At 45.7% G+C, this 20,789-nt stretch overlaps 6 protein-coding genes and 1 non-coding gene across 8 annotated transcripts; all 7 read left to right on the top strand.

The window, feature by feature from the left end:
- The first annotated feature begins 3,789 nt into the window (after positions 1-3,789).
- Positions 3,790-5,449, top strand: LOC115678055 (WRKY transcription factor 22-like). Of its 2 annotated transcripts, none has more exons than XM_056318343.1 (3): positions 3,790-4,444; positions 4,527-4,637; positions 4,738-5,449. In XM_056318343.1, the coding sequence occupies exons 1-3, from the start codon at positions 3,792-3,794 to the stop codon at positions 5,219-5,221; spliced, it is 1,248 nt and encodes a 415-aa protein (XP_056174318.1). In that variant the 5' UTR covers positions 3,790-3,791; the 3' UTR covers positions 5,222-5,449. The 2 variants fall into 2 exon arrangements, with proteins under 2 accessions (XP_056174318.1, XP_030457216.1); XM_030601356.2 differs by having other exon boundaries at positions 3,819-4,444; positions 4,726-5,449.
- A 464-nt stretch (positions 5,450-5,913) lies between these two features.
- LOC115678051 (uncharacterized) lies at positions 5,914-9,824 on the top strand. The gene is made up of 10 exons (XM_030601349.2): positions 5,914-6,446; positions 7,503-7,639; positions 7,717-7,890; positions 8,104-8,340; positions 8,421-8,521; positions 8,622-8,694; positions 8,781-8,849; positions 9,031-9,138; positions 9,271-9,396; positions 9,519-9,824. Exons 1-10 carry the CDS (start codon positions 5,963-5,965, stop codon positions 9,711-9,713), a joined length of 1,704 nt encoding a protein of 567 aa, XP_030457209.1. The 5' UTR covers positions 5,914-5,962; the 3' UTR covers positions 9,714-9,824.
- Positions 9,825-9,976: 152 nt separating this feature from the next.
- LOC115678219 (probable WRKY transcription factor 24) lies at positions 9,977-12,351 on the top strand. Its single transcript, XM_030601562.2, has 2 exons — positions 9,977-10,941; positions 12,053-12,351. The coding sequence occupies exons 1-2, from the start codon at positions 10,493-10,495 to the stop codon at positions 12,243-12,245; spliced, it is 642 nt and encodes a 213-aa protein (XP_030457422.2). The 5' UTR covers positions 9,977-10,492; the 3' UTR covers positions 12,246-12,351.
- A 1,585-nt stretch (positions 12,352-13,936) lies between these two features.
- LOC115678065 (late embryogenesis abundant protein Lea14-A-like) lies at positions 13,937-14,609 on the top strand. Its single transcript, XM_030601369.2, has 2 exons — positions 13,937-14,231; positions 14,306-14,609. The coding sequence occupies exons 1-2, from the start codon at positions 14,026-14,028 to the stop codon at positions 14,553-14,555; spliced, it is 456 nt and encodes a 151-aa protein (XP_030457229.1). The 5' UTR covers positions 13,937-14,025; the 3' UTR covers positions 14,556-14,609.
- Positions 14,610-15,967: 1,358 nt separating this feature from the next.
- TRNAA-AGC (transfer RNA alanine (anticodon AGC)) lies at positions 15,968-16,040 on the top strand. Its single transcript has one exon. It is a non-coding gene; the product is annotated as a tRNA-Ala (tRNA).
- A 622-nt stretch (positions 16,041-16,662) lies between these two features.
- On the top strand, positions 16,663-17,659 carry LOC115678215 (RING-H2 finger protein ATL67). Its single transcript, XM_056318598.1, has one exon. It carries the CDS (start codon positions 16,663-16,665, stop codon positions 17,335-17,337), a length of 675 nt encoding a protein of 224 aa, XP_056174573.1. The 3' UTR covers positions 17,338-17,659.
- A 150-nt stretch (positions 17,660-17,809) lies between these two features.
- On the top strand, positions 17,810-20,493 carry LOC115678214 (probable methyltransferase At1g29790). The gene has a single exon (XM_030601557.2). The coding sequence runs from the start codon at positions 18,907-18,909 to the stop codon at positions 20,314-20,316; it is 1,410 nt and encodes a 469-aa protein (XP_030457417.1). The 5' UTR covers positions 17,810-18,906; the 3' UTR covers positions 20,317-20,493.
- Positions 20,494-20,789: the final 296 nt, after the last annotated feature.

Below are 20,789 nucleotides of genomic sequence, written 5' to 3'. Positions count from 1 at the left end.
GCATTGTGATCACGTGGCCAAGCAATTGGACTAAAACTCGCATGTCTTTTTTTTTTTTTCTTCTCTTGGGCCTTGTAAAAGTCAGTGGACATATATGAGTCAACATGTAAATAAAAGTAATTACATAAGACTTCATTTATACGGCGAAAAATGAATAATAAAAATAAAGATTAATATCATGAAAAACCTAAAACTAATACACCGATGATAAATTTACTTCTAATTAATTTTTTAACTACCAAAATCTCCAAATTTGTACACTTGCGAAAAATTTACCCTCCGTTAATTTTCGTTAAATTGGATTAATACAAAGAAAAATCACAAACTGGTACACCTGTGATAAATAGAGGGTAAAGCCCAAAACTGGTATATTCGTCAACTGCAGCGTGTCATTTAACAAAGCAATTTAACGGTAAAATTTAATAGAAATTAACGGAGGGTGATTTTGTCGCCGGTGTACCGGTTTTGGGAGTTTTTGGTGGTCAAAAAATTAGTTCGGGGTAAATTTATCACGAGTGCACCGGTTTGTGGTATTAACCGCAAAAAATCCTACGTATTACTTAAAAAAAGTCGATCAATGAAAATTAGTCTTATTGTCGATAACGGTTCATATCTAAATATTCTCGTGATCCATAAAAATATTTTTCATTTATTTATTTCTATAAATCATACGCGCGATTATTTTTAATAAAATATATTTCGAAAATTATATCCTCCGCGAAAACTGACGCACCCTAACATGGTAAAATGAAGTCGTGGCATGCATTGGGTCGTAGCTAGATCATTCGATGTCAGCATGGGACACGCGTGCATGATTCACGCGTGGGATGTCTCGTGTGAGGGGGGGAGCATGAAGCATCGCGTGCGTGTACGTCGCGCGTTATGGCCGACTTCGCTTTAGCGCTCGGCACGGCAGCTTCGTTAGAGAATTAGATACGGCGGAGAACATTGAAAAAAAGGGGCGAGATGCGGGACGAACGATGACGTGATCCGCGCACCTCGTCCCAGGCCCCCGTTCGAGTACCCGAATCCTAGGACTCGAGCACGTGCGGCGCACGCGGCTAATCCCGGTCCACGGCCGCTCCTTTATGGAGAATTTTGCGTTCCCCCCCCCCCCCCCCCCCTCTCTCTCTCTCACAAAGCAAAGTAGCGAGGGACAGCTCGGCTCCGCGTGGGCAAGAAATTATTCGACGGTTAACACCACCGAAAATAGTAAATTATGTTGGATTAATATAACGAAAAATCCAAAAAATTTTGATCTGACAAAAAAAAAGATAAATTTACTTCGAATTAATTTTCTGACTACAAAAAAAACTGGTACGTTTGTGATAAATATACCCTCCGTTAATTTCCGTTAAATTTTACTGTTAAATGACAAGTAGTGGTTGTTCTAATTTTGGGTTTTATCATTCGTTTGTTACATGTGTACTAGTTTGTGATTTTTCGTAGGATCAATCGAATTTAACGGAAACTAACGGAGAGTAAATTTGTCACAAATATACCAGTTTGGGGTTTTTTGTGGTAAAAAAATTAGTTTGGGATAAATTTATCACATGTGTACCGGTTTGGGGTATTTGGTGGCTAAAAAATTAGTTTTTGATAACTTTGTTTTGGGTTTTTCACAGTATTAACCCTAAATTATTACATCCGTGCGTAGTTATCCCAAACTACGTTTCGTATTACAAAAAACCTTGAGCTAGTACATTTGTAGTGCGACATTTAACTCATTCAATGTCGTGTCACAAAAAGCCCCAAACTAATACGCTCGTGCCACATTTACCAAAAGTTATGTGTTTTAGTAAATTTTCGATACTTGATAGAGCTCTTTGGCCAAAATTAGCAGATTTTAGCAAATTATGCAATCAAATATTTTGATGATTTGAGATTTTTTGTGGCACGAAAATTTGTTAAAGGTAAATGTAGCACTAGCGTGACGATTTAGGATTTCCTATGACATGAAAATTAGTTTTGGGTTAATGTGACACGGGTGCATTGCTTTTGGATTTTTTGTGACTCGAAAATTACTTTGGGGATAAATATGGCACGAATGTATCGATTTGAGATTTGTTATGGTAGTAACACGTTACTCAATGAATTCATCATGCACGTTAAAACGGATCTAGATCGTCAAATTTGATAAAATTCACACGGGCCTTACATAGAATTCACAATCCTGGATGATCTAGATTCTACTCCTAACAAAAATCACACTTGCGCAATAATTTTTCCGGCCGGCAAATCCTATATCGACGAGTCGTTACGTTCAGCTCTTATATAGGCCAACTGCCTTAAAAGCTACTTACAAAGTGTCACGTCGTTTAATAAAATAACATGGATTACGTCCTTAAGGTTGTGGATGTGTATATGTACGTGTTTGCTGATTTGTAGCCAAATATTTCTCTTGTAAATTATGTCGAGAAGGACCCTCTCAAATCAATGGTGGTTTTACAAGTCAATGATGATGGGGTTACGTGTAAGGTGTATGCATCCAAGCACCCCTATGATTTAAGTAGTGGGTCCACATGATTTCAATGTGCATACACGTAATAATTTCTCCAATCTGACTACCTCTGCATCACACGAACGAGTAATGCAAGATATACTAAAAATTTTAAGTTTCAAATGGATTTAAGTTCGAGACTTGAGAGTTTTGTCGCATTCGAGACTTTGTAAGAATCAGAGCTATGATCAGGTCTAGACAACACGATTTAGTACTCGACATCCACCGTTCTTGTCTATGGACAATTCGATATTCAAGGAGCTTGATTGGGCTCTCGAGTTCGATATCAAGGCCGAGCTTAATTTGAGCAAGCCTTTTCGCGAGCTTGAAATTGCTCGACTTGTTCAATCGGTAATTTCGATTGTAAGCTCGAGTCGAGCTCGATCCCAAACTCAAGTTATCGGAACACAACACGATTTTAAAAGGCAACGATAAGTAAATGTTTATAATATTTACCAATGCGCGCACATAATTAAGTTGCACCATAATTCCAATACGGGGGTCGTGAGCTACTCAAATCAAGTATTTTCGAATTCGAACTCGAAAGAACTTCAAGCTACTCGAGCTTAAGAAATTGGAGCCGAATTCAAATCACGGGACACACGACACAAAATGGCCCTTAAACTTTGGCCCAACGTGCAATGTAGTCCCTAAACATTCAATTCGTTCAATATGGTCCCTAAGCTTTTTGTACGTATATGTTCAATTTAATCGCTAAACTATACGAAAATGTTAAATATTGTTCCCAATCTCGAATAAATGGAAGGAAAATATTAAACATTTTCACATAGTTCACGGACTACATTGAACACGCTTATAAAGTTTGGGGACCATATTAAATAAATTAAAAATTTACGAATCACGTTACGTATTATATCAAAGTTTATAGATTATTTATCGCATTATTCCTCGGTAGCTCCTCGATAGAATAATTTCATTTACAATGTCGCTACTCGCTAATGAAAGTCTGTCACGTCGGTTATTATTATATCGATGGAGTAAATTAGCCCCGATAAAACCTTTCTATTCTTTCCGGCTCCTTTTTTGTCGGCAATTCACGAGCCCACCCCTCCCGCCCCCCCCACTCGGCGAAGCGTGGGCCCCCCGCCGGCGTGCGTGGACCATTTCCGCCCATCGTGCCTCGCGAGGCGAGCAAAACCCCTTTTGACAAATGAACAAAAGTCAAACCCGAAACCACCAGCGGTTTTCCCTCGTGTTCTTGCAGGAATGGGAAAGCAGGATTGGGGGGGCGGCATCGAGATGCCAACCCCCTCGATTTCTCTCTCTACTCATGGACGTGTCGTCTATATATGCGGCTGCAGATCCCCCCCTTTCCTCTCCCCCTCTCTCTCTCTCTCCCCAGCAAAAGTCAGCGCCTTCTTTTGTCTCTTCTCTCCGTCTCTCTCCGCCTTGCAATTCTTCTTCTGACAGCCGCAGCAGCGCGCGCCTGCCGTGGTGGCTGCTGCTTTCGGTGCGCAGATTTCCCTCAGAGCTTCCTGTCTCTGGAACGGCCGAGCGAGCACTTCAAGGAGCTTTGGGAGAGGCCATGGAGGTCGACTGGGATCTGCATGCGGTGGTCAGGGGCTGCACAGCCTCCTCCTCCTCCTCCGCCGCCGCCGCCACATCATGGGTGACGGAGCATCGCCTCGAACCCGCTTCTTGCACTCCGTTCCCTGCATTGGGAGGGTCAGATCCGGAGCCCTTCGAGGCCGGAAGAGGCGTCTTTCTGGAGGAGCTCCACGAGCTTTACAAGCCCTTCTTGCCCGCGTATGAACCTCTGTTTTCGCATCGCGACAACCCCGTCTCATCTCCTCTTGCTGTTGAAGGCGGGAAGAGCTCGTCGAGTGCTCATCTGATGCAAAAGAGGCCGTTTCAAGGTGCTTCGGCAATTGCTCCTCCGGCTCCGTTCAAAGCTAGCTCTCACGCTCCCAGATCCAAGAAAAGGTACCGTCTTTTTTCTCCTATTTCTTCCGAAAATCTCGTGTTTCGTTACCCGCTCGGTGACTGACTATGGAGGACAACACAGGAAGAGCCAGATGAAGGTGGTTCGTCAAGTTCCTGCAGAGAAAGTCTCTTCGGACGAGTGGGCTTGGCGGAAATACGGTCAAAAACCCATCAAAGGCTCTCCATATCCAAGGTACTTCAGGAGATCGAATCTTTCCGTTTCCAGAATTCTCTCTGTTTTTTATGACGAAAATCCTTATTTTTAATGATTTCTGAAACAGGAGCTATTACAGATGCAGTAGCTCCAAGGGGTGCTTGGCCCGGAAGCAAGTGGAGCGGAACAGATCCGACCCGGAAATCTTCATAGTCACCTACACGTCGGAGCACAACCACCCTGCGCCGACGCACCGGAGCTCACTCGCCGGCTCCACGCGCCCCAAGACCTCGACGCCCGAAGCCGAGGCCAGCGTCGACTCCGCTGCTACTGCAACTACAAACCCAGTAACTTCAGCGGAAGAGGAGGCGGTGCTTGTTCCTCAGAGCACCAGCAGCGAAAGCGGAGAAGAGAAGGAATATAGCCAAAGCAGCAGTATGCAGGATAATGACGGAGAAGACGAGTCTGGGTCGTCTGGTGCGGCTCTGAGCGATGATTTCTTCGTGGGTCTGGAGGGACTACTAGGTTCTCACTACGGAGATTCATCTCCGGATCCGTCTCAGCCATGGTTCGGCTTTTCTTGGTCCGCCGGCGATGCGGTCACCGCCGCCGGCGGTAGCTGAGCTGCCGGAACACTTAAAAGCACTTCATCAGGAAGTCTATTGTCCTCTATCATACTCTTGTTCTTTCTTTTCCTCTTTTCGTGCTTTGTAGAGAAAAGCTGAGTGCTGCAGCCGTAGGAAACGTGCTCTGTTTTGTAAAATGATTTCGTTAGCCCTGAAGCCTGTCCCGATTCCCGAAAGACGAGTATAAGCTGTTTTAAAGTAAATTATTGCTCTGTTTCTGTTCAACGAGAGTGGGGCATGACTTATCGGTATAAAATTGTTTAGGTACTCGCAATTTATTATCGGTTGATTGTAGCTAATGAAGCGGATCTTCGAAACCCACTCGAGATTTTGTTCGCGCGACACCCCCCTAGCTGGATCTGTCCATTTTTACCCCCTCGAGATTCCATCCGAATTAGACCGTCGGGTTCGTGTTTTGCGGGCATCAAATCGATCGACTTGCCCAAGTTTCTACATAGAACAAGCATATAGTGAAATGGGACATATGGTTGACAAATGGGAGCAAAAGTTCTCGACGCATCCGGCCTAATGGAACGCATTTCAGGACAATCATGCCCAAAGCGCGTTAGTCAAATGGCTCCTCCACCAGTTCGTCCATCCCCCCCCCCCCCCCTCCCTCGCCAATAAGAAGTCAACGGTCCATCCCGCGGTCAAAGCAAACGAGCCTCGCTCGCGCGCCTCACGCGCCCTTCCTCGCGGCTATCGTCGCGCCCTCCCCTCGGCGCATTGAGTGCCGACATGACAAAACAACGGCATTCCAAATCCAACGGCCGAGATGAGCCGAGCAACGCCGCTCCCGAACCGACGCGCGTCCGATCCGCCACGTCGCGTCGCCCCGCCGAGATAAAGATCCTCCACTCCCACGCGCGCTTTTATTCCGACCTTTTCGCCCCGCCTCACTCGCGCCCGACAATGCTGATCCTCCACGCGCCACCTTCTTTGATAAAGCCCCTCCGCATCCTCGCTCTCCCGCACCCCACCGCATTGCCGAGCCTCCGCTCTCACCTGACGCTGACGGTGATCAGATTAGCTCGAAGATTCGCGGCCATGGCGAGTTCTGGCGCCACCAACGGCGGCGCCCCGGCGGAGCACGCCGCCGGAGAGTGGTACTCCGTGCCCGAGCTCCGGCTCCGGGACCATCGCTTCGCCGTCCCCCTCGATTATTCGGCTGATCGAGGCGTCTCGCAGAAGATCTCCGTCTTCGCTCGTGAAGTCGTCGCGGGTACACTCACGATTACGAACTCAGTTCCTTCGTTTCAAATTGCTGCAAATTCTTTTCCCCTGATTCCGAGGCTTTGATTGTTTTTGGAAATGGAACTTGGTTTTCTCGAACGTCGATTCTTGTTCAGATATCACGTCGTAGTTCTCGATGCTGGAATTGGTAGATTCAGCTTGGTCGAAGCATTCTCGGGCTTGGACGACAGTGATGACTTATGGTTTCTTCGTTTTAGTGCAGCTGTTTCGATGAGCGAATCTTGTCGAAGCTCTGTTTGTATTCCTTTACTGAGTTCCTTTCGGCAATACGAAGCTTAGACATTTAGTCGACATCTGTTGACCCTACCAATGTAGAAAAGCCTTCTCTTGTCTTTACATTGTGGGGGCGTCTCGTCACTGTGGTTTGTGACTGTTAAAAGCATCCTATGTATCGGCGCACTAGTGCGACGACGAGGACCACGAGCACACAACAAGGGGAAGAAAAAAAGCAACCGTAACCACTAGGTCTGTTCGAACTGAGCGAGATCGATGCGAATGTATGGAAGTCTACTGGAAGTTCCACACCTTGTAGTCATGAATACTGTTCATGCCTCCACTATGTTGGTAGTGCAGGATAGTGATCGACTGTCTCCAATATATGACAGAGTGTTCAATTTTGTGGTGGTGCCACATTCAGTGAGATGTGGTGATTCTTCGTTTTCATGGGTTGTTCCTAGAAAGTAATTTGAACAGGATTCGGATTGTTTGACTAGCGCGTGTTTGTACTATGACCTGCTGTACCGGTTTCTCAACCATGGAGCTGTCATGTGTGTTCATCTTTAAAACGACAAAGTCAATGCACATATGTACTGGGTTTTTATCTTTAAGCTCCTTAGAAGCACACCCAATGCTAATGCTTCGTTTAAGAAATTCGATATTTTTCTCACATATGTGGACTTGTATGAAGAGAGAAGACCCCACTAATGCAAAGTACAGTATCTTTTCATTGTATTGATTGGCCTAAACAATCTTTAACTGTATCTGTTTTGACTCGTTTCTACCATTCTAATTTTGTTTGCTTCAGTTGGGAAAGAAGAGCAACAACTGCCATACCTGTTGTTTCTACAAGGTGGACCTGGTTTTGAGTCCCCAAGACCCACTGAATCCAGTGGATGGCTACACAGAGCGTGTGAAGAATTTCGTGTAATCTTGATGGATCAGGCATGATGTTGCAGGCATTATGTACAAAATTAGTCAATATTTCAGCGCTCAATCTCATAAATGTCGTTGAACTGCAGCGCGGGACAGGCTTATCTACTCCATTGACTGCTTCATCGATGTTGCAAATAAAATCTGCAGAGAACCTGGCTAATTATTTGATACATTTTCGGGCGGATAACATTGTAAATGATGCTGAGTTTATTCGAGCGCGTCTTGTTCCGGATGCTGGACCTTGGACCATTCTGGGTCAGGTATTTCAGTTTTTCATTCGACTGCTCTAGACTTTAGTGGACCAAGCATTTAGTGACAAGAATATTGCATTCTGAATTGCTGAAATGCTCATGCTTACTCTCGATAGTTACCAACGAAATGTAATCCGTTCTTCAATTTGTTTCCCTCTGTTCTCTCCCCCCGTACTTTTGGGTCATGATTAATTTTAGTGATACTCTTTTATCGTTTTGCAGAGTTTCGGTGGTTTTTGTGCAGTAACTTATTTAAGTTTTGCTCCTCAAGGACTCAAACAAGTTCTTATAACTGGTGGAATTCCACCCATTGCAAAAGGATGCACTGCAGATGCTGTATATAAAGCAGGCTCAGAGCAGGTTACTCTTCAAAGTGAGAAGTACTACAAGAGGTATCCACAGGATGCAGAAGTTGTTCGTGAAGTTGTAAAGTATTTGGCAGAATCTGAAGGTGGTGGGGTGAGATATCAAGTAGATTAACAGAACCCCGGTGCTGTTAATGTTTGTGCTGAATTTCTCTTGTTTCTATTGAATTGCAGGTGATTCTTCCTTCTGGTGGCATCTTAACGCCTAGGGGTTTCCAAACTCTCGGTCTTTCTGGCTTAGGATTCAGTGCTAGCTTCGAGCGATTGCACTACATGTAAGAGGGCATATTTTCAAGTTCTAAACACGTATACTTTGCAAAAAGTAATAGTATGTATTGATTATACGATCATCCTCTCTTGTGGACTTGAACACAGGCTTGAGAGGGTTTGGGATCCTATTTTAGTACCCGGTGCATCAAAGCAAATTAGCTACTTCTTCTTGAAAGCTGTAAGATCTAATGACTTGTGACTACATGATTTGTTGGTTGGTTACAGTACACATCAAACTAAACCTTAGTCATTTGATGTGTGCAGTTTGAGAATTGGTTGGCTTTTGATACAAATCCTCTTTATGCTCTTCTACATGAGCCCATATACTGTCAGGTAAACATCTCCTCCCTTTCCATATTGATTATGATTGAAGCTTGCCATTTTCTGCTTGCCTGACCAATTTTTAATATTATTGTGGTGAAGTTAAGTTAGTCATTGAATGAGGTAATTTAGCGCAATAAAGAATTGCCACAAGTATTCGATGCAGTCGACTTATTGCTTCATTTATGTATAGGGTGCTTCATCAGAGTGGTCTGCTCATAGACTGATGTGTGAAGATGAAAGCAAGTTTGATGCCATAAAGGCGGCAAAAGAGGGTCGTCCTGTTCTTTTTACAGGAGAGGTAGGAGGAAGCTCTGTTATATTGCAATTAATGGGTTAATATATCTATTCATGCCTGTTCTGTTGGGATGTATGACTTACTTTCCCACATTTTTGTGTTAAGAACTTAAGATGGCTTGTGTCTATGCTCCAGATGATTTTCCCATGGATGTTTGACGAAATTCATGTCCTAAAGCCATTCAAAAAAGTTGCTCAGATATTGGCGGAGAAGAAGGATTGGCCTCAACTATATGACATCGTCGCTCTCAACAATAACAAGGTGCCTGGAAATTCTCTCTTAAAACAAGATCTAACATCACACCTACAATGCAAAGAAAGCAATTGGCTCCCGGATACAGATTGATTCTGGTTATCAGTTGACTTATTCATCTTTGTTGACAGGTACCTGTCGCAGCTGCAGTCTATTACGAAGATATGTATGTTAATTTCAAGTTGTCGATGGAGACAGCTTCTCAAATAGCTGGTATCAGACTATGGATAACCAACGAATACATGCATTCTGGTCTACGTGATGGAGGTGGTCGGGTTCTGGAGCACCTGATGGCCATGTTGAACGGAAAGAAGCCTTTGTTCTAATCTTTACTGGTCATTTAGTTTTCTTGTCAAACTCTTCCATTTGAGTATATTCCCCTCTACTAGAATAACAAGTTGGATCACCGAATAAAGAAAGCTTTCCGTTTGGCATTACCCCACTACGGATTGCATATTCATGAGTCAAATGATTTCATTCTGAACACTTTTAAAGACTTGAATGCTGTACTACCTTCACCAGACTATTCAGCTTATCGACATTTGAAATGTCATTGTTTGGTGAACAGCGTTTGATCAGAGCCCGGATTTGGTACCTCTCAAGTGGGCATGTGTCTTTGACTCTTGCTTGGCTCAAACACGGAAAAGTCAAAAGGGTTTGGACCAACGTTGTACCTGGTGGAGGTGTCGTGCTTCATAATCTATACATGACAATACGTCAGCAAGCATGATAGAGAAAGAGGGAGGCATGCGTAGATGGTGAACGCATTGCCTACATGTTTCGGCCTTCCCTTCACTTGCAAAGATTAGTTGAACAGAAACAGGTGGATGTTTTGGTGGCTTTTACCTCACCATTTCTAGGGCATTCATATCAGGGAGAGATTATATACCTTTTGTTCTATAAAATTATCTTTAATAAGTTATGAAACTTTATTTGTGTATATGGTTTTAATAAAGTCGAATTCCCGTTGAAGGAGTTCCATATGTTCCACCTCTATATATCCTTGCGTGTGCGTGGGTCAGTCCAACCTATTCACCATCCATGATCCTTTCCAGGCCAATATTTTTTGAAAGTCCTGTGCCCTTGACACAATCTGAAATCTCCCATGATGGAACGACAAGAAGCTCCTCCTCCTCCACCTCCGCAACGAGTCTCGTTGCCGCTGCTGTTGCCTCAGAACCCTCCCTATCTTGTTGCCGATTCCTCGTTGCACCCGCCTCGTATAGACGACCACCAAGTCTTCACCGACATAAACGATTTGGCCAGTCTTGCTTCTGGTAGCAATAGTGCTGGGATCAATGGAGGTAGTGCCATTAATGGGGACGACGCGAGTCATGAGGCTCCTTTAGTGATGTTCGAGTATGGAACAGCCACGGAAGGGATCACGGGGAGGAGATTGGAGAAGCGATCTAAGGTCGCCACGAGCAGCAGAACTCAGAAGGCGGCAAGTCCGAGGTTTGAGTTCCAGACGAGGAGCGAGGACGACGTTCTCGACGATGGCTATCGTTGGAGGAAATATGGGCAGAAAGCTGTCAAGAACAGCACACACCCCAGGTCTGTATTCGTGATGGCTAAGACAACATACATTTGCATATTCATACGTAGTTTGTATCAAGGTTTCGTTTGTTCCTTCACGTAGCTCAATAGTTCCCTTGGAGAAAAGCCAATGGCAAGCATATTCTTTCAAGAAGATTTCCATGCGCTGAGAATATATTCGAGCTGTCTTTCTCTTGGGATCACGAGTCATTATGAATGCCTACGCACAAAATAATGATGTGAAACATAAAGCGTACAGGTTTGAACATCAATAGTTATGCGCAAAAAGGCAATTTTTCGTACATGAAAGCATCATCACTTGTATAGATGAAGATACATATTTACGGACAGATCACATGATAAGCAATTGTGATGTGTCTGTCGATGTCACTGCAATAATATGGGTCTGTAGCGACCAAATGGAAACTTGGTCTCCAGAAAAGACTTCCTGTGACCAAATTGGAATTGGTATACCTGCACGGTAACGGTATTTTAATAATGAAGATTGGCTGGGTAGCTGACCCTCTTAGTCCGTTTTTGCAAGAGTATAGGTATAAGATTTCGGCTTTGAAAATATGATTTTCCCGCTTGATGGATAACTGTTTGTTACCAATGAGGAAATTTTTCTCATCGGAAACCTGCGCAGCTTAGGTGGAAGGCAAAGAATTAAGGCCTCCTTCCGAGGGAGCCCGAGCCATTAGTGAGATACCATTGGAACGCGAAGAAGGCCTCCTTCTAGGCCTTCTAGTTATAGACGGTTGTGGTATATATATATATATATACCTCGTATAGATCATGCAGAAGAGAAAATTAGGCAATTGTGTATGCGTCCTATAAGAAACAAACTTCATACAATTTTAATTGACTTCTCTATGATTTGTTCTCAAAATGATATATTGTGAACTATCGGGTTTTACTAATAATATCAAATAATCATCACCATCACCATCTCCGTGCATGCTTATATGTCCAAGATCAACAATGGGACTTAAGCGATCGGCGATGCGATGCACGAATTGATAATGTCCTCCTCCTTGTCTTTTAAGAATGTACATTGTCCTATGCATTTGTTTTCGCAATCCATCTCAAATCTAATGTGATCGGGTATTGTGTAACATGTTGCCAAAAGGAGCTACTATCGCTGCGTGCATACCACGTGCGACGTGAAGAAGCAAGTGCAGAGGTTGTCCGAGGACACGAGCATCGTCGTGACGACTTACGAAGGCGTTCACAACCACCCCTCCGAGAAGATAATGGAAACCCTATCCCCCCTCCTGAGGCAGATTCAATTGCTCTCCAGGTTTTCGCCCGACAAGCAATGATCCCAATTCGGTTCTTGGGCAATTTCTCGGTTAATCCATACATATGTACATGTGCCCCTTGACTTCATTCCACTTCTCTTGGTACACGAACGGCTCAATCTTAACATGTGATTAACGGGTCTTTCGTGAGTCGAATTCTCTTAATTATCGCCGGTGCTCTCATCTGCAGTAAATGCGTTATTCGATCGAGCACGACGCGAACCTTCTCATGTATGCACAAAAAATAGTTTTTTTGTTTTTGGCAGGTCGCTACTTTGACCCGAAATGAAGCCCATCGTGAACTAGTAATACCCGGCCCGAATCCATGGATCGTATTGCGAATTGTGATGATCTGTCTCTTTGGAAAAAAATAAAGAATTTTTCCAAAAGGAAAAAATTCGTTTTTTTATTCCGCCTTTTTATCTTTTGTTTTTATCTTATGAAGCATGACTCCATCATATTCTCCATTTTTCTCTTTATACGATGCCGCTATCTTCTTTTTACTATGGAAAAGGAGAATCTCGGGTCGCTCGATTCGGATCCAAGATGTGACGGGCATCTCGCACGCACGCACCTATGAAAATTATTGCTATTTTTATCAAGTTCATGCTAAGACCTCACGTTATATAACCGTTAAATGTATTTTAAGTAGACCATATAAGATGGTTTCACTTTAAGAAAAAAAAAATCCCACTAGCCAACATTTATTTCGTAAAAGATTTGACATTTTTGGAAAATGTTCTCTAAGAAGTCATGGCAATCTTTTTCAGTATTTAGTTTGTATCTAGGAAATAAATTTGAAATTATTTTCCAGGAAAGGAAAATTTGCTTTTATTTTTCTAGATAAATGTGCAATATTTCGTCTCTAGCGACTTTGACATGAGCAATCGGAAAACCAGATATGGGTTCAAGGGGCTCGAGCCTGACCTCTATGGATCCGAGTCTGAGCATTATTACCGAAGTCTCACGCTTAGCCTCTGTAGACCCTAGCCTAGGCTCGAGGAAGCTGGGCATTGGTATCGAGGTCCCGGGCCCGGCCTTGGTGGATATGAGCTCGAGCACCATGGCTTTGAGCATGGCTTCAGTGGACTCGGGTGCCGAACCTCGATGGATCCGAGCTTGATGCCGAGGGCCCGAGAACGCGCGTTGAGGTCCTTAGACCCAAGCACAGAACCTCTTGTCCAAGTGTCGATGGATACCTTCGGCAATAGTTTGTGGAAGTAAAATCAATTAAGTGTGCACCCGATAACCATCTAGTGCAAGGTAGAACTTAATGCTAACTTCGCGGCCACATAAAAACAACCCCCCCCCCAAATCAATCCGACCCACTTTTGCATCTCTCAAAGCAAAAAAAAAAAGCATCGGAGCCTCGATCCGATCCGATCCGATCCACCGACCCCAAATTGACGTTCGTTTTACGAGATTCCCGTCCGACCGCACCACCGTCTCTCCACGGGCCGTTCACGACGGAGACAGCGAACGGGACAGCGAACGTCCCACAAGCTCCGCATCTCGCTCCGTAAATCAATCGAACAAACACCGTCGTTTGTCCCTAAGATCTGTTTCACACGGAAGGAATTCCCACGACGGCCCACACGCGTAAACCTCGCCACGTGTCGCCGCGTCGCCCGCCACAACCGGCATTAAGCAAAGACAAGACCGCACGTGTCACGGCCTCTCGTATGTAATAAATTGCGGAGGCCGATCTCTTCGGGGGGATCGAAACCATATTTGGCCCTTCGAAATCCTCCGCGAATTCCGGATCGATCGATCGATCGAAGCTCGCTCGAGAAGCGGAGACATGTCGGAGTTGCTGGACAAGGCGAAGAACTTCCTGGCCGAGAAGGTGGCCGCCGTCCCGAAGCCGGAGGCCAGCGTCACCGGCGTCGATCTCAAGCACGTCACCCGCGAGTGCGTCGAGTACAACGCCAAGGTCTCCGTCAAGAACCCCTACAGCCACTCCCTCCCCATCTGCGAGATCTCCTACTCTCTCAAAAGCGCCGGCAGGTAAATCCAAATCGCGCGCGTCGAGTCGTGTCGGTTTCGTTCGATTTTCTTAGTTTCGAATGCGGTGAAACCAGGGAGATAGCGTCGGGGAAGATACCGGATCCGGGGTCGCTGAAGGCGAGCGACACGACGGTGCTGGACGTGCCGGTGAAGACGCCGTACAGCATACTGGTGAGCCTGGCGAGGGACATCGGGGCGGATTGGGACATCGACTACCAGCTCGACATCGGACTCACCATCGATCTCCCCATCGTCGGGGACATCACCATCCCCGTCTCCACCAAGGGCCAGATCAAGCTCCCCACGCTTTCCGACATCTTCTGATGCGGTTGTGACGATGGTACCACGAGAGAAATAAAAGTTTTTCTTTCAACGTGATTTTTCATCTTCTCCTAGTTTCGTCGCAACGGCTGTCATGCACAAACACAGATGATGGATGAATTTTGATTAAAGGTGTGACGTGGACTTTGAATTGGTTCATGAACTTTAGCTCGACATGCGATGTTGCTTCTAAATTTTTTATTTGCTCAGTATGATCTTTGTGCTTTTTGTACATATTCAGTTTAGTCCCGATTGTCCCTGAATTTGAATTGATAAAAGGATAATATGGATGATTTCATGTAATTTAGGGACTGGATTGAATATTTACAAAAAATTCAAGGATCATACTGAATAAATTAAAAATCCAGAGATCAAATCGCACATTTGACCAAAATTTACATACTATTTATATAATTATTCCTATATATAACGATGGTTGTCGCTGCTTTACTTGGAGTGTAAGATGCGTGCAACTTAGCTTGCTGTTCCCAATTAGGATCGACAATCCGCGTATTCGTACATTTCACGTCATCGATCACGCGTTATGTATAGAATTTAGTCAAGACGCGTGGTATTTTTTAAAATCACGATTTTTGAGTAAGGATAAGAACATTTCATGTCTATTGGAGCTCCTTTTTCTTTCCGGGTGGGACCTTCCAATTGAATTTTATTCCCGAACATCCACTTTCTGAATTTTAGAAAAAGAAAATCATTTGATTCAAGATCCATGACTTGTGTTTCTTTGAACGAGCAATCAAAGGGATTCTGAAGCATCCTCGGGTATTATGCTCTGGATTATACATGGTAACATCATCTATCTATAGGGCTAGATAAACTGGAATCTGGAGGGGGCACCTTGCGAGAAAAGACCTTATCTTGACAAGTGTCGGTATGATATAACTCTCTCTCATTATTCTATAAGGCCTAATTCCCTTAAATAACTCTAAACTTTAGGTCCAATCTCAATTTTGATATGAACATTTTCTTTCGTCGAAAAAAGATCATCAAATTTTACTCTAATCCCAAACCTGTCCCGTGTCCAAAAAGTCACTACTGTTTTCTTCAAAATTATCAATATTGGTACGAAGGTGAGAGCATTGGTGAAGACACGGTTTCTTATAATAAATCTCTAACTGGTCCTGAACCCTGAACAAATTCTGGATGCGGGGTAGACGTAGGATTATGGTAAAAGTTTATGATTTTTCTTAGATAAAGAAAAGTTTGGGGGGGTAGAATTGGGTTTAGAACTTGGAATTAAGGTTTTTTCGGGAATGAAGCCGATTCTATAATGCTAGATAATGCTGCGCGGGCTTTGACGTCATTTGGGCCCATTAGGTTGGGGTCGCCCGAGTGGTCGGATTGTTTAGAAGCAAAAAATTATTTTATTTTATGTTAATGAGAATTGAATATGCAAAGGGGATGTAGCTCAGATGGTAGAGCGCTCGCTTAGCATGCGAGAGGTACGGGGATCGATACCCCGCATCTCCATTTTATCTCTCCTTTTTTTACGCGCCAGCTCTTATACCTTCTAGAAGAATTTACTCGATTGCCATAACACCAACATAAGCCTCCTCTCCTCTCTCGAGCGCCGCCGACAGCCTCATCCTCGGCTTCGGCTTCCGCTTCGGCTTCCCCGAACGTCGAAAAGGGAAAAGCATCGAAGCAAGAGCTGATCCATGGCACGTTCAGAACTTCAGCTGTCCCTAGATCATCCATACATCATCATCATCATCATCATCAGCATCGATCCTTGGACAGTTGGACTCTTGATGTGGACGGACTCGAGGCCCCTAGCGACCACGCCCCCGTGCAAAAAACAGCCCACGACCGTTCGTGGCCGAGAAGAGCCCAAAAGCTTCCCGAGTGCGTCGGGGGGCCTTTCTTCTTCTGCTTTGCATCGTCGCCGTCGTCATCATCGTCCGCAATTCAATCCGACATTGCCAAGAATTGAATGCTCCGTCTCTGTTCCCAAACCTAAAACTATTAAATGCACCAGCTGCATCATCACCCACCACCACCCTAACCCCTTCCCCTTCCCCCTCCCCCTTTCCTAACTCCTCCTCCACCCCTCTTATGGATCCCCCTCCCTCCCCCTCCACCCCGCACCTCCATGTCCTCCGCCGCCGCTGCCGCAGCCCCGCCTCCCCCACCGCCGCCGCCACCGCCGCCGCTGCCGCCCCCCTCCTCCGCCAGCTACCTCACCAACCTCGGCCTCGGCTACGCCATCGCCGTCGCCCTCGGCTTCCTCGTCCTCCTCTCCTCCGTCCTCCTCGCCTCCTACATCTGCTGCCGCTCCTCCCGCCGCCGCCGCCTCCTCCGCCGCCAGCAGCACCAGCAGCAGCACCACCACGCCGCCGGGGCCCCGGCGTCCGCCCATCGGGCCGGCGACCCGGGCTCCGACGGCATCATCCTCCCCCGCATCATCTTCGTGGCCGAGGACGACAACGAGGGGAGCGACGCGGACCAGGGCGCGGCGGTGGGGCTCGACCCGAGCGTCATCAATTCGTACCCCAAGTTCGCCTTCTCTAGGGAGGGCGTCGGCGTCGGCGTCGGGAGCAGCACGACGTGCTCGATCTGCCTGTGCGAGTACAAGGATTCGGAGATGCTGAGGATGATGCCCGAGTGCCGCCACTTCTTCCACCTGCTCTGCCTCGACGCCTGGTTGAAGCTCAACGGGTCGTGCCCCGTCTGCCGGAACTCCCCCCTTCCCACCCCGCTCTCCACCCCCCTCTCCGAGGTCGTGCCGCTCTCTCAGTACGGCGAAGACCGCCGTAGACGGCGCTGATTATTCCTCTCTTCCTCCTCCTCCTTTTCTTGGGTTGATTTGGATGGTGGGTTTTGGTTTCCGCGAGTGTTCTTGGTGGGATTGTAAATTCTACAGCAAACGAGGTTTGAGAGATTGTTTTGGGGTGGGGGGCTACTTGTTCTCTTGTTTCCCTGAATTTGTCATTTTGATTGATGATAGTCCTTTAGAGTCAAGAAGAGATAGCAAAGTTGGGAATTTTGACATGTTTTTCGCCCGTAGCGCTTCGCTGTTAGATTGAATCTTCAGATTTTTTCGTCTGCCGGGCTTCTAATTCAAGCTGAGAAGGTGACGACTGTTTCCATTTTCTGGGTACTTCGTAGCTCGCACTGATCGGACCAGTTTGTCTCCGTCAACGCTCTTCGCAGTCTGCGCCGTTGATTCGGTCGCCACCATCATTGGCGACCCGGAATTTGGGCTTTCCGCAAGATTTGTATATTCACGTGAAATCCAATGTTTAATGGGTTTGGTTCGATTCGGAAGTGTGAACTCCTCTCCCAGATTGAGATATTTCCGTGTTTAAAGTCAAAAGTCATCCAACACGTCCAAGTTGACCGACCGACCACTATGGCGTTGGCACCATCCATCCCTGATGCTCATTCGCATTTTCTAATCCGACGACTTATGGCGCCCTGAATTGCGAGATGCCATCGCTTCAAGCGCGCTCTCCGCCCTCCACCTAGTGGATTTTAGTACTGTCAGCAACTCCTAGACCTTGCTTAGGACGCTACGCTCAACACCTACGTGCAGTCAAGGAACAACTTAACCTAATTAAAGACGTCTAGCTTTAGCCTTTATCTGCTCAGATCTAAGGAAGTATCCCAAGCCCACTTCCAGATGCACCGTCCAGATCACGATGGAAAAGGAAAAAAGAAAACTTGCAGACTGCAGACGCCTTCCGTTTCTAAGGTTATATGTCATGTGTTCTGTCCCACAAGCCTGTTTTTGTGTTCCCTAGGCTTCTATGCCGGCCCTGGGATCCCGCAACTGCGGTCAAAAGTCACGAGATTGACATATGCGCACGCTTCATTTTATACACGGTCGCAATTAATTATGGACATCGATGTGACTGGAAGTGCATGGATTTGAGGACCCGGGGGTTCTAAAAATATTGGAGGGCGTTGACTCGACCATCTCGAGCTTCTCCAGGTCTCGGATTGCTGAATCTCGGAGCTCCTGATAGCCCTCATAATTATGGCCCCGCAGATTAAAGAAACGAATCTAGGAAACAGAAAATCCTGGACTCCAATCGCAAAGCATCTCCGACTCCTCAATCTCTCTGCTTCGTTTCTCAGTGGCCATACAGGTGTCGACTCCAAGATCCCCCCTTCTCTTCTCCTGGCCAGAGCTTCAAGGGGTCAAGATTCAGGTACTTTCAAAAAGCAATTTCCCGTTATTTTCTCTTTTCGGGGCCTTTCGGTAATACTAGTATACGGAAAAAGCGAAGCATTGTCGTTGTCCGATTGGTTATTTATGCGCCGGATATTATGATTAGCTCTAGCTAGATCGTGACCTCAGAAGGCGGTTGTTTTTGAGCTTGAGAGGTGGAAGATGCGGAAACCGAATGTTCTTGTGAAGTTAGGGACCTGGAGGGCAATCCCTAAGTTTTTCTTTGTATTGGGCGGCTTCGGCGTTCTCATCTACGTCGCCACTCTGTTCAACTTCTACTCTCTTAGATCTCTTCATATTCCCGATACCTTCTGCAATAACATCAACCAAGACAGAGCTGGGACTGAGGTTAGAGCAACCATCGACACGGTCATTCGCAAAATCCAGGATGAAATTAGCACGGTAGGGTATATGTCCGCCAACACGTCATTGTCGGAGTTCGCGTCGCGATACAGCCACTTTCTTGTGGATATCTTGGGGCTTATTGAGTCGGTGGAAGCCTCGTTGCCATCGGATCAGGGGACTGGTCAAATCAGGACTGTCCATCCTCTGGCAAAGCCGAAGGAGCGATCTGATGAGCCGGTCGATTACTTCCTTATTGAAGAGATACGCAAGTACGTGAAGATTAAGCCCAACAGGTTGGGGAAACAGAACTTTATGGGAGCAAATGGGACTTTCACAAGCATTGGCCATGCTTGCTTTGCCATGAAGAAAGATTTGGAGGAGTACATGGACTATGATGTTGGTGAGATCTGCAACGATGATTGGAAACTAGCTCAGAGGCTCATGGTTCATGGGTGTGACCCGCTCCCCCGGAGGAGGTGCTTCTCGAGGGCACCGCAGCTATACCACAAGCCGTTTCCCATCAACGAGTCCATATGGAAGCTTCCAGACGATCGCAATGTTCGTTGGGGCGGGTATCGGTGCAAAAACTTCACTTGCTTGGCGAGAAATTCTACTGGCAAAGGATTCTTCAAATGCGCGGACTGCTTCAATCTCACCAGTCATGAAATGCCCAGATGGGTTAAACCGATCTATATCGATCCGAACAAAAATCTAACTACGGATTTCGTCATACCTGAAGTGCTTGCTATCAAGCCTGGAGAGATCAGAATTGGATTGGATTTCAGTGCTGGGACCGGGACTTTTGCCGCTAGGATGAGGGAGTTCAATGTCACTATCGTCACAGCGACGATAAATCTTGGCGCACCTTTCAATGAGATGATCGCTCTGCGTGGTTTCGTGCCTCTTTACTTGACGATAAATCAGCGGCTGCCGTTCTTCGACAATACTCTCGATTTGATCCACACTACGAGGTTCTTGGATGGGTGGATCGACTTCATTCTTCTGGACTTTGTGTTGTATGATTGGGATCGAGTGTTGAGGCCTGGTGGCCTTCTGTGGGTAGATAGCTTCTTCTGCTTGAAGGAGGATCTGGATGACTATTTGGAATCCTTCAAGATGCTGAGGTATAAGAGGCATAAATGGGTTGTGATACCAAAGTTGGATAAAGATGACAAGGAGGTGTTCTTCTCCGCCGTGCTCGAAAAGCCGCCGAGACCCTTCCGATGAATGCATTTTCCAGACAGTTCCCCGATTCATGAATGTCCACTTCGATCGCTTTGTTTTGTAAGGGCCGATGTGTTCGATTATGCAATGTTGAAAGTAGATAGGCCTTTGTGCTTCAGGAAAATCTTTTGTTCTTACACATGATGAAGCAATTAGCTGATCAAGGCGTTGATTTGGTTTCTTTGTTAGGAACCGAGAGGGTGAGAGTGTGTGGTTCTCTTGTAAGGTGAAGCTCGAGTTTTGAGCCCCGCTAGATAGTGACTGACTGGAAATAGAATACTCATCCAACAATCAATAAAACTTACCTCCTTGCCAAGATTTTTTTTCGATCATTATCGCTCCGTTTATTTTGTAGAAAGAAAATATATTTTTTTATTTTTCGGCGTTTAAATCGTTTAGGAAAATGAGTAAAAGAAAATATTTTTCCGGTTAACGGAATATTCATACTTAAATTCAAGAAGATGATTTCCTATTTA

The sequence above is a fragment of the Syzygium oleosum genome, unplaced genomic scaffold (assembly GCF_021117445.2).
Source record: "Syzygium oleosum isolate NSW1041296 unplaced genomic scaffold, Sole_v2.1 Sole_v2.15, whole genome shotgun sequence".
NCBI lineage: Eukaryota > Viridiplantae > Streptophyta > Magnoliopsida > Myrtales > Myrtaceae > Syzygium > Syzygium oleosum.
This window is presented reverse-complemented; position numbering and strand designations above follow the sequence as displayed.

Excerpts from the sequence above, each read along its gene's own strand:
- LOC115678055 (XM_056318343.1), top strand. The coding sequence starts at position 3,792 with ATGGACGTGTCGTCTATATATGCGGCTGCAGATCCCCCCCTTTCCTCT. Across the intron at positions 4,445-4,526 it reads GCTCCCAGATCCAAGAAAAG|GAAGAGCCAGATGAAGGTGG; the intron begins GTACCGTCTTTT and ends AGGACAACACAG. Across the intron at positions 4,638-4,737 it reads AAAGGCTCTCCATATCCAAG|ATGCAGTAGCTCCAAGGGGT; the intron begins GTACTTCAGGAG and ends GAGCTATTACAG.
- LOC115678051 (XM_030601349.2), top strand. The coding sequence starts at position 5,963 with ATGACAAAACAACGGCATTCCAAATCCAACGGCCGAGATGAGCCGAGC. Across the intron at positions 7,891-8,103 it reads CTTGGACCATTCTGGGTCAG|AGTTTCGGTGGTTTTTGTGC; the intron begins GTATTTCAGTTT and ends ATCGTTTTGCAG. Across the intron at positions 8,695-8,780 it reads GCTACTTCTTCTTGAAAGCT|TTTGAGAATTGGTTGGCTTT; the intron begins GTAAGATCTAAT and ends TGATGTGTGCAG.
- LOC115678219 (XM_030601562.2), top strand. The coding sequence starts at position 10,493 with ATGATGGAACGACAAGAAGCTCCTCCTCCTCCACCTCCGCAACGAGTC. Across the intron at positions 10,942-12,052 it reads AAGAACAGCACACACCCCAG|GAGCTACTATCGCTGCGTGC; the intron begins GTCTGTATTCGT and ends TGTTGCCAAAAG.
- LOC115678065 (XM_030601369.2), top strand. The coding sequence starts at position 14,026 with ATGTCGGAGTTGCTGGACAAGGCGAAGAACTTCCTGGCCGAGAAGGTG. Across the intron at positions 14,232-14,305 it reads TCTCTCAAAAGCGCCGGCAG|GGAGATAGCGTCGGGGAAGA; the intron begins GTAAATCCAAAT and ends CGGTGAAACCAG.
- LOC115678215 (XM_056318598.1), top strand. The coding sequence starts at position 16,663 with ATGTCCTCCGCCGCCGCTGCCGCAGCCCCGCCTCCCCCACCGCCGCCG.
- LOC115678214 (XM_030601557.2), top strand. The coding sequence starts at position 18,907 with ATGCGGAAACCGAATGTTCTTGTGAAGTTAGGGACCTGGAGGGCAATC.